This window comes from Budorcas taxicolor, chromosome 7, assembly GCF_023091745.1.
Source record: "Budorcas taxicolor isolate Tak-1 chromosome 7, Takin1.1, whole genome shotgun sequence".
In the NCBI taxonomy this organism is placed as follows: domain Eukaryota; kingdom Metazoa; phylum Chordata; class Mammalia; order Artiodactyla; family Bovidae; genus Budorcas; species Budorcas taxicolor.
The window spans coordinates 79438880-79451105 of NC_068916.1; the positions used below are offsets into that span (position 1 = coordinate 79438880).

At 43.7% G+C, this 12226-nt stretch overlaps 1 protein-coding gene across 1 annotated transcript in view; it reads left to right on the top strand.

Annotated features, from left to right (window-relative positions):
* TENM2 (teneurin transmembrane protein 2) overlaps window positions 1-12226 on the top strand; it is a 1062966-nt gene that overhangs the window by 821126 nt on the left and 229614 nt on the right. The window contains exon 7 of the mRNA XM_052642871.1: window positions 11750-11955. Coding sequence (XP_052498831.1) covers window positions 11750-11955 — 206 coding nt within the window. The remainder of the gene's footprint in view (window positions 1-11749; window positions 11956-12226) is intronic.

Sequence of the window (12226 nt, forward strand, 5' to 3'; positions counted from 1 at the left end):
GGCCAGCTCCTCAGCGCGTTATTTGTCTCACTGCAGCTTGAGTTCCATCACTGCCAGCCTGTCTGTTTTAAGCCCCACCATTCTCGGTTTATAACTCAGCTGTAAACATTTATTTGTGCCTGGAGCACATTTCTTTCCTACCCTTTGAAAAAAAAAATCAGAATTTCCAGATGGTATGCAAGTTGGAAAAAAATGGCAAAGACTGTTATTCTGTTTAGAAACATGTTTTTCTACACTTGCCCTTTCAGCAAAAACTTCATAATGATTTTTACTAGTTGGCTTAATGTATGGTACTAGGAGCCAGATTAGCAGGGAGGTTGCTAATTCTTCCTCTGGCTCTCGTCAGCCTCTCAATGAACACAGCCCAGGGTTCCAAAATGATCACTTCCCGACATGGAGTTTTTTCAAAGTCGGTGAAGTTCCCAGAAGGGCAAGGGGTCATTATGTTTGAGACAGTCATTACAGAACTGCACCTCTACTGGCAGATATAATACCCACAGCCTACACAGCAATGCAACAACTCCCTTCATTTTGGAGGCCATGCCATTCTACCATTGTTACAGAAGGGTACCACTTAGTGCATCAAACTGCTGGATTTCAGCTTCTGACTGCCATCTACACCCTGTTCCAAGTTGCATACTCCCTGTTGTACATAGCATCATCATGCGTGCGTGTGTGCTAAGTCGCTTCAGTCATGTCTGACTCTGTGTGACCGCATGGACTCTAACCTGCCTGGCTCCTCTGTTCAGCCTGCCAGGCTCCTCTGTCCATAGGATTCTCCAGGTAAGAACACTGGAGTGGGTTGCCATGCCCTTCTCCAGGGGATCTTCCCGACCCAGGGATCGAACCATCATCTTTTATGTCTCCTGCATTGGCGGGTGGGTTCTTTACCACCACCACCACCTGGGAAGCCCATCATGCCTTGACATAGGTATTAATAAGGAGATCCAGTTTCCCTCCCTGCTGCATTTGCCCTGAAATTTCATGGGCACCTTTCTCTTTCAGAGAGACCTGCACACCCAGAGCTTGATCTCTGCTTGGTACATGTCTTTTTGTATCTGTTATACTTAGCCCAGGGTCCAAAATGCAGTCAGCATAGTGGTTACATATGTGGGTTGCAGAATCGGTCAGACATGGTTTCTGATCCAAGCTCCAGCCAGAACTTAAGACCTATGTGACCCTGAGCAAGTCGCTTTACTTCTGTGGTCCTCTGGTCTAAAAAAAATAAAATAAAATAAACCATAAAGGAACTGGAAGATTCCATGGTGAGTTGTAACCAATCCATCAATTTTAGCCACTATAAGTAAGACTAATGAACTGAACTACATATTAATACAGAAGCATATTCACCTGAACAATTAGATATATAAGTAGGTTAACACCTTCAGTGGCAGAGAGTTGGCCGTTGTTGTCTAAGATTGAGGTTTCGAAAGATGCAAAAGCCACGTGTAGTTCCTCATGCTGAAGGATTTTATAAAAATCACTGTTGCTGTGTGATGTTCTAAAAACTATCACGGGAGTAGTGGACGCTCAGGATGGAAGTCTGTTCCCAAGGATTAGCCAGCCAAGAGCAGCGGGCAGGCTTCCAGGCTGCTGCTGACTCAGACAAGCTGGTGAATCTAATGTCCTTAGGTGGATCTTTTCACCCATCTCTTGGTTAAACAGAACCTGCAGATGGTTGTCCTGCTTCCCAAATAAATGGAAACGAGGTGTAATGACTGAAGCAGTATTCTGAATTCCACTTTATTTGCGATAGATAAAAATATGTGAGGCAGAATAATCTGCAAGGCAGATTTATGCCAAGGTGCCTCCAGAGTTCAGTTCAAGTTTAGGAAGTATTAATATGAGGCTTCATTTTCCTGGTATGACTGTGAGTCCATTCCCTTTATCACTTGTTTGGGGAATAGTCTCGCTGTTTCCATGAATGAATTACGGCAACATTTTCTGAAATGATTAGCTTCTAATGGGGCTACGGACGGCTGTCGTTTTGCTCAACATCAGTCTTATTTAACTGGCTGGAATTTTAGGTACATGTGTCTGAAGTAGGCAGTCGCTTCACATTTCTATGAGCAATCTTCCGTGGAAGTTACAGAGGTAGACTGTCCTGTGAAATTGATCATTAGAGTGTTGCCTCTCAAATCCCAGAAATCTCATCTTTAAGCTGGAGGTGAACCAGCCAGAACCAATGTGTCTTAAGCATCTGCTTCGTAGGGCAAAATGATCGTCATCTCCACTTTTCAGTGGGCAGCTCGTAGATAGGAAGAAAAGCTGGTCATGGAAGCTGCAGCTCTGGCAGTCGCAGGCTGGACTGCATGGTGTTTGCCAGGACCCCACCCTCGGTCCTTACCAGGAGCCCAAGGATGGTGGTGGACTCTCACAGAATGATTACAGACTGGCGTTCAATTCCCCTGTGCTCGATGCTGTCCATGGGACCCTGATTTCAGGCTGCCTAGATAACGGGAATGACAGACACCCCAACTTTAATGTTGACCAGAGATTACCTAGCGCTGCAGTTGATGCCTGATAGTTGTTGCATGAATACATGAGTGAATGACCCACCTGACATTACTTGGTACCTTCAAGAATCATTGTTAAATAAAGATACGACTGCTTTTCAGTTGTCCACCTAAGCAGCTAGAGTCTCCATCAACACCTGTAGTTTGGGATTAATAGACATTGCTTTTTCCGGCCATCCCACTTTAATTTATGCCGTAAGTTTCCCCCAGGTCTGCAGACATATTGACCACTCATTGTATATTGATTTCAGCTGCTCTGAAAAGTGCCTTTCTCATTATGGCCCAGTCCCAGCCCTAGGCCCTCTGTCGATGTGGTGCATATATACAATGGGATATTATTCAACCATAAAAAGGAGTGAAATTGGGTCACTTGCAGAGGTGTGAATGGATCTAGAGTCTGTCATACAAAGTGAAGTCAGTCAGAAAGAGAAAAACCAATATCGTGTATTAATGCATAAATGTGGAATCTAGAAAAATGGTACAGATGACCCTATTTGCAGAGCAGAAATGGAGATGCAGATACTGAGAACAGGCTTGTGGACACAGCAGGGGGAAGAGAGGATGGGATGAACTGAGAGAGGAGCATTGACATGTATACACAGCCGTGTGTGAAATAGCTGCTGAATAGCACGGGGAGCTCAGCTCTGTGCTCTGTGATGAACGAGAGGGGTGGAATGGAGCAGGTTGGCGGTGGGCCAGAGGAAGGGGATATATGTATACATATAGCTGAGTCACTTCATTGTACAACATTGTAAAGCAACTACTGCTGCTGTTGTTCAGTCGCTAAGTCATGTGTGACTCTTTGTGACCCCATGGACTATAGCATGCCAGGCCTCCCTGTCCGCCATCTCCCAGAGTTTGTTCAGACTCAGGTCCATTGAGTCAGCGATAGCATCCAACCATCTCATCCTCTGTTGCGCCATTCTCCTCTTGCCCTCAATTCTTCCCAGTATCAGGGTCTTTTCCAGTGAGTCAGCTTTTTACATCAGGTGGCCAAAATATTGGAGCTTCAGCATCAGTCCTTCCAATGAATACTCAGGGTCGATCTCCTTTTAAGATTGACTGGTTGGATCTCCTTGCAGTCCACAGGACTCTCAAGAATCTTCTCTAGCACCACAATTCAAAAACATCAATTCTTCGGTGCTCAGCCTTCTTTATGGTTCAACTCTCACATCTGTATACGACTACTGGAAACTATACACCGGTTTAAAACAAAATGGTGCCTACACTATGCAGCTGATATCATAAATTAGACCACTACACATTTATCCTCCAGATCTGTGATAAATAGTTACAGATGTTTTAAGGTAGCGCAACAGATAGAAAGATATAGAAGCACCTAAAAGTCAGGTCCTACCTACGTTACTCTGATAAATCCTCAGAAGCAACCCCATTATACAACCTCAGATGAGTAGACAGACTTGGAGAAGGGGAGGGATCAGCCCAAAGGCATGCAGCTAGTAGTTGTCAGAGCTGGGATTCAAACCCAGGGCTGACCAGCTCCACATGTAACATTGCCCCCTGATAGCTTAGAACTTCTCAGTACATGGACACCCATCTTGGAGGTAAAGAAAGTGTTCGTTGCTCAGTAGTGTCCGACTTTGCAATCGCATGGACTGTAGCCTGCCAGGCTCCTCTGTCCATGGGATTCTTTAGGCAAGAACATTGGAGTGGGTTGCCATTTCATTCTCCAGGGGATCTTTCTGACCCAGGGATCAAACCCAAGTGTCCAGCATTGCAGGCAGCATGTTTACCATCTGAGCCACCATTTCTCTGGAGCTAAGGCTGGAAACGGTAATTATGTTGTTTCCTTGTTGAGTGTCTCTCAGTGGCATCCTCTTAGGGATTAGCCATACTTCTGATCCCGGAACAGCTGGCACGGCTCCAGGAGCCCAGGTTCAGATCCTTGTTTGTGGGACTGGGAGCCTGGTTCGGGCTGCTGGCCCCTTTGACCTCAGAGGCTAGCACAGACTTTCCAGACAGCAGACCAGGGATTTGACCCTCAGGGATGGAGTCACTGGGATGGTTCCTCACATCGGCAATAGTATACAAAAGCCATCTTTCCTTTTTATCTCGAGTGGCAGTATTGGTGTATTTTTCTTCCTTTTTATTATTTTTAAAATTACCCAAGTTATGTGCATTCATTTTAAAGATTCTTTTAAGTATGTAGAGTCTTTTTTTTTCCGTTGGTTATAAAGACTATTTGGTGTAACAATTGGCAAATTTGAATAAGATCTATAAATATATGTGTTTAATTGTATCAGTGTTATTTTTCTATTTTTGATAACTGCACTATGGTTCTGAAAAAGAATGCCCTTGTTTTTAGGAGAAACACATGGAGATATTTAGAGGAGTAACCTGTTTACAACTTAACTCTGAATGTTTCAGTAAAAAAAAAAAAACATTTATATATAGAGAAAGCACGAGTGTGTATAATATTTTTGGAGTCTGGGTGAAGGAGATGCAAGGATCTTTGTACCAACTTTTGAAATTTTTCTGTAAATCTGAAATTATTTCAAAATGAAAAATTTGGACTTCCCCCAATGGCTCAGTGGTAAAAGAATATGCCTGCAATGCAGAAGACACTTAGGAGACCCGGGTGTGATCCGTGGGTTGGAAAGAGCCCCTGGAGAAGGAAATGGCACCCCATTCCAGTATTCTTGCCTGGAAAATCCCATGGACAGAGGGGACTGGCGGGCTATACTCCATGGGGTCGCAAAGAGTCGGACATGAGTGAGCAACTAAACAACAACAACAACAACAAACATATATATTTATATAGATATATATGGGGAAATATATACATTAAAACTAAGATCGTGGCATCTGGTCCCATCACTTCATGGCGAATAGATGAGAAAACAATGGGAACAGTGACAGACTTTATTTTGGGGGGCTCCAAAGTCACTGCAGATGGTGACTGCAGCCATGAAATTAAAAGATGCTTGCTCCTTGGAAGGAAAGTTATGAGCAACCTAGAAAGTGAAAGCAAAAGTTGCTCCATCGTGTCCGACTCTTTGCGACCCCGTGGACTCATCATGGAATTCTCTAGGCCAGAATACTAGAGTGGGTAGCCTTTCCCTTCTCCAGGGAATCTTCCCAACCCAGGTCTCCCACGTTGCAGGTGGATTCTTTACCAGCTGAGCCATAAGCGAAGCCCAAGAATACTGGAGTGGGTAGCCTATCCCTTTTCCAGGGGATCTTCCCAACCCAGGAATTGAACTGGGTCTCCCACATTGCGGGCAGATTCTTTACCAACTGAGCTATCCAACCTAGGCAGCATATTAAAAAGCAGAGACATGACTTTGCCAACAAAGGTCCGTCTAGTCAAAGCTATGGTTTTTCCAGTAGTCATGTATGGATGTCAGAGTTGGACTATAAAGAAAGCAGAGCATCGAAGAATTGATGCTTTGGAACTGTGGTGTTGAAGACTCTTGAGAGTCCCCTGGACTGCAAGGAGATCCAACTAGTCCATCCTAAAGGAGATCAGTCCTGAATATTCATTGGAAGGACTAATGTTGGAGCTGAAACTCCAATACTTTGGCCACCTGATGCAAAGAACTGATTCATTGGAAAAGACCCTGATGCTGGGAAAGATTGAAGACAGGAGAAAAAGGGGACGACAGAGGATGAGTTGGTTGGATGGCATCACGAACTCAATCGACATGAGTTTGAGTAAGCTCTGGGAGTTGGTGATGAACAGGGAAGCCTGGCATGCTACAGTCCATGGGATCACAAAGAGTTGGACACGACTGCGCAACTGAGCTGAACTGATGGGGAAAAAGTGAAAACCCCTGTTTGCAAAAGCATACTTCAGTTTCGCATCTGAGAAGCTTACTTTGAAAGCAATCACTAGTTTGTTAAAAGGGATGTAACCTTCACTTTCTGATAACCCCTCCCCTGCAGACACCACACACACGCCTTTGTAGCACAAAACAGGAGACAACCCTCCTGGCTCAGTCTGTAGACCACAGCAGGCTAGGGTGGAATGCACTTTAAGATATTTTGGGGTCAAACCACTCTTATGTAAACAAGAACAATGAGACCTGAGAGCTAACCTGCCTAGAACTAGCCACCTTCTTAATAGCAAGGATGGGAGGTCAACAAAATAATTCCTTTACACCCCTGTTCCTTCCACAAATGATTCAGAGTCACAAAGCATCAGGATGAAGACTCTCGACTTTGGGTTGTTAGTCTAAGAACTTACCCACTAGACTCCAGCTGCCCTGGCTCATTGTTTTGTTTATAAGATTTTATATAAAAGATAAATTAAAATCTGACTGATGATTTTTCAAAAGGATTCATAAAGAAATTTTGTTTAGATACTTTTGTTTTGTTTAGATACTTCTGTTTTGTTTAGATAAATGTCCCCATGGAGCTTTGAAAAGAGAATTTTATTTAAAAAAAAAATCAGTTTCCATGCAACCTTTCAAAGTAAATCTTCCTTAAAGCTCTCATTTCACTCAGTATTCATAGGGATTCAGTTAAAATACCCCATCAGATGGGCAGATAAAACTTGATTCAGTTCAACAGGCATTTATAGATTACCCGTGACTTGCCAGGTGCAAGCTGCTGAGAACCCAGAGATGAATTTGCGGCTCTGCCTGACCTCAGAGAGCACAGTGTCTAATAAGGAAGACTTAGGAAGGCCAACCTAGACAGCACATTAAAAAGCAGAGACATCACTTTGCCGACAAAGGTCCATCTAGTCAAAGCTGTGGTTTTTCCAGTAGTCATGTACAGATGTGAGAGTTGGACCATAGAAAAGGTTTAGCACTGAAGAATCGGTGCTTTCGAATTGTGGTGCTAAGAGGACTCTTGAGAGACCCTTGGACAGCAAGGAGATCAAACCAGCCCATCCTAAAGGAAATCAACCCTGAATATTCATTGGAAGGACTGATGCTGAAGCTGAAGCTCCAATACTTTGGTCACCTGATGCGAAGAGCCAACTCACTGGAAAAGATCCTGATGCTGGGAAAGATTGAAGGCAGAAGGAGAAGGGGGTGACGGAGGATGAGATGGTTGGGTAGCATCACCAACTCGACGGACATGAGTTTGAGCGAGGTAGTGCTCAAGATAGCTCCAGGAGATAGTGAAGGACAGGGAAGCCTAGCAAGCTGCAGTCCCTGGGGTCGCAAAGAGTCGGACACAACTTAGAGACTGAATGACAACTAGAAAGGCAAACAAAATCAACGTAGTACCTAATAACAGTGCTGCAGGAGAGTTAAGTGTAAATGCTACGGAGACAGAGAAAGAAGGGTGTAAAGGACAAAAGAGCTTCAGTGTGCAGGTAAAGCTGACAGGATCTTTATTTCAGTGTTAACTCAAGAAAGCAGGTTTCTCAATAAAGTAATCTAATCAGAAAGATAGCCACACTGGCTCCTAGAAGGTCCCACCAAAAGTCAATAATGGAAACAGAGCCTGACTCCCGATTTTAAACTTGTTTCCATAGTTCTCTTAAGAGAGGGTTAGACTCTCCCTTCTCTCTTGATGGATAGATGAATAGGTAGGTAGATAGATACGTGCATAATGTGTAAATATATACGTGCATGTCACATATATACACGTTGTTTCCTTTTGGAAATTCTTTACTCTGAAAAGAAAGACAGATGTTTTCCCTTATAGTTCCATTATAGTTTTTCATTCTTTTATTTAATTAATGTAACTAGCATTTATTTTATTATTAGTCTGTTCAGCACCTTCTTTGTGTACTTTCATTTGTTACTCTCACCCTATGAGATAGTTACTATTATCGTTCCCATCTTAACAAAAAGACAGTGAAGGCCCAGAGAGGTTAAGCAGATTGGTGGAAGTCACACAGCAAGCAAGAACCAGAGCCAGGATTTGAACCCAATTCTGTCTGACCGCAAAACCTTTAGCACCAGGTACCCTGCCACCTTTAGTGGATAGGGCATGGGGAGGGAGCATCTAGAACCCAGGGGTGGGTGGTGACTACTGAGAAAGCAGCCTGTTGCCACTGGTGGGAGCAGCGGTTACTGACATCAGTGTCCTGAAGTCAGGGTCGCGTGAAAGGGAGACCCCACTGCTTTCAGCCCTGAACCAAACCCCTGAGGCCCCTTGCAGCCACTGTTTGGAAACCAGCTCCCTTTGCCATCTCTGGCATCCTCACTTGGTTTGATATTATCAAAATCCGTTTAAGTTTCAGCAGCAGATTAGCAGGCTCGTGGGTGCCTATTTCCAGCTTCCTTTTCATATCCTGTCATTAACCCAGCAACCCCTGAAAGCCCAACAGACATGAGGGAAAGTTCATTTTATTAAGTGTAAAGATGAATAATTTCTTTAAAATTCTTTCATTTTTAATGCGTTTCTTTAACTTGTTGCCAAACTATGAATGATTGCTGGGCTTCCATGTGGTCTTTACAGAGGTTTGTAAACTGTTCTTCCCCAGAGGTTTTTTGTTTTTTTTTTTTTGCATCACTTCCTTACTGCATACTTTTTATTGTATCCTTCTTCCAAAAGGCCTTAACTGGGGGAGGGAGGCCCATCAAAAGCAGCATTTTTAAGTACAAATGTATTTCTAATTTATAATCATCAGAGCTTCTGATCAAGTGGTGATAAAAAGTGATTCCCCCTGGGTATGTCATTATGTCAGCAAAATAAACACCCCTCTATTGAGTCTTGGTGGTGGTGGTAGTTTAGTTGCTAAACCAGGTCCAACTCTTGCAACCCCATGGACAGAGGACCCGACAGGCTACATACAGTCCATGGGGTTTTCCAGGCAAGAATACTGGAGTGAGTTGGCATTTCCTTCTCCACTATTGAGTCTTAGATAATTTTTATTTAGTGCTTGTTTCATGCCAAAAAGTACTCTAAGAGCATAGATTAAGTCATTAAATTCTTTTAACAACCCTATGAAATAAATAGTAATAATGTCGCAATTGTGCAGGTGAGGGAACTGAGGCCCAGAGAAGGATACCCCTAGCAAGTGTCGAAGCTCGGATTTGAGCCAAGACGGTCTCAGTCCAGAGTCTCCGCTCTTGGATGTGATGCAGGGTCCCTCCGACTCCACAGTCTGTTAGGCCACATGAAAATGTTTGGGGAACATGTCATCGAGTCTCCATCTAAAGAGCTGAACCACAGGACTCACTAGTTTCTTTTCTTCCTAACAGTGTTTTGTAAGGGAAGCTTCCCAACTTCCTGTGGAAGCCCATTCCCTATTCTAGAGGTCAAGCGTGTCCTCTTAAGGTCCAAACCAAGGTATCTCCTACTTTATTTGAAGCCCCTGTTTACTTTGTATTTGGTCCACCTATAAAGGGGAAAAAAATAACTTTACACCCTCAAGTCACTCTGCGGTTTCTCTTTTATAATTTAGATATAGAAAACCTTCAGGATCCAACAATGTCACCTCTCCATTTTCCAGATGGAGAAGCTGTCATTTATGAGTCATTTACGAGTCTTGTCTTGACTGCAGTGGCCAGATAGTGACAGAGCAGGGTGGCTAAGTCACTAACCCTTCAGGCCAGTCTTCTGCAACTGCATGATCCCTCCTGACCATCCAGACCTTTTGCAATGGATTGTGGCCAAGTACAGATGAATATAGTCAGAGGAGTCCATGCATTACAGAACGCAGGAGGGAGCCTGCTTCCCTGCTTTGCCTTTCAGGCTGAAGTTTTCAGATCCACGAGGCCACCAAAGTGATCAATCGAAAAATAAAAAGACCCTCAAAACCCAAAATGTCTTCACTTCTTTCTGTATTTGATTTCAGCTGGTTTAGAAGATCTTAAGAAGATAGGAGATTGTGCTTTTATATTTCAAGTTTAGAATCCATTTGAAAGAATCACAAATGGCCTATCTGAAACCAGCTTCCTGTAAGGTTTTATTCCCATTTTAGAGAGGAGATTAATGAGGCTCTGGGAAATCAATTAACTTGCTCTTCTTGGTTGTAAAGCAAACTACCCTCTGAAGTGCGGGTGACCCTGGCTGGTTCGTTGTTATTAAGAAATCCTCTATTTTCTGAAACTCCTATTACTAAAGTTCTGAAGGATGCTGAGTATGTGCAACCAATGGTTTCTATGTAGGTGATTTCAAATAATGCAACAGAGATGCGCCAGTGTCAACATGCGAGGGGTGTGGTTTCCACGATTCTTAAGCCCCTCCCTCGAGCAGGGAAGAAGTGAAGAAGCGAACTCACTCAGTCGTGTCCGACTCTTTGTGACACCATGGACTGTAGCCCACCAGGCTCCTCCATCCATGGAATTTTCCAGGCAAGCATACTGAAGTGGGTTGCCATTTCCTTCTCCAGGGGATCTTCCTGACCCAGGGACTGAAACCAGGTCTCCCACATTACAGGCAGACACTTTACCTTCTGAGCCACCAGGGAAGCCTCTAGTGGCAGTATTGGGTCAGCCTGAGGGCAAGCCAGCATTTTCTGTTCAGTTATTTTATTTACTTTGGACTGATTTTTATTCACTGATGTCTCTTTTTTTTTTTTTTCTTTTTTAATTTATGAGACTGTCAGAGTATATTGGACTTGTTTGTGGCTGGAAAGAATAATTAAAGGCTGCACGAATTACATTTCATGCCAAATTAACATCACTCTCCGCTCTCCTGCTGATGATTTAACATCCCAGTCACATTTGGGGTGCTGGAAGCTTTACATGTACTTGTCAGACTGTAACTCTTACGATAGTTGATCAGTAAAGAGTACTCACAGAAGTTCAGGAAGCATTGTGCCAGTGTTTCGGATGCCCTGGGGTATGCGTTTCTGTGTTTCTTATTTAAAACTGAAATGGTTTGTTTTGGTTTTCGCCTGCCCTGTTCTTTGCTGTCGTGCGCAGGCTTTCTGTCGTCATCTTCAGCAGGGGCCACTCTCTAGTTGTGGTGCTCGGGCTTTACATTGCGGTGGCTTCTCTTGTTGCAGAAAACAGGTTCGGGGACACAGGCTCCAGTGGTTGCAGCACGTGGGCGCAGTAGTTGCGACGCACAGGCTCAGGGCTCCACAGTGAGTGGGATGCTCCTGGACCAGGTGTCAAATCCGTGTCCCTTGCATTGGCAGGCAGATTCTTAACCACCACGTGACCAGGGAGGTCCCCAAAATCTAAATGGTTTAAGCTCTGACCTGAAGAGAAATTTGCCGTGAGTTTCATCTTTATATATATATATATATATATATATATATGTATTTTTAAATCCTAGCATGTAATCAGTCGGAAATGTAGAGCCAAATAATGGGTACACGTGTCACCGACTTGATGTCAGTTCCTCTTTTCCAGTGCCCTGGTCCTTGAAGAACAGCAGCATAGACAGTGGTGAAGCAGAAGTTGGTCGGCGGGTGACCCAAGAAGTCCCACCAGGCGTGTTTTGGAGATCGCAGATTCACATCAGTCAACCCCAGTTCTTAAAGTTCAACATCTCCCTTGGGAAGGATGCTCTCTTCGGTGTTTACATAAGAAGAGGACTTCCACCGTCTCATGCCCAGGTAGGACCATGCTTGATACAGCCATGAGTTTAAAAAATACCACTGCACACCCACTGAGGCAGCTATAACGAAAGGACAGAAAATAACAAGTGTTGGTGGAGATGTGGAAAAATTGGAACCTTCATACGTGATTTGTGGGAATGTAAAATGGAGAGCCACTGTGGAAGGAATTCAATAGTTCTTCAAAAAGTTAAGCAAAGAATTACAGTATGACCCAGCAATTCCATTACTAGATATATTCCTACAGAGAACTGAAAAACTTTCTCATTTA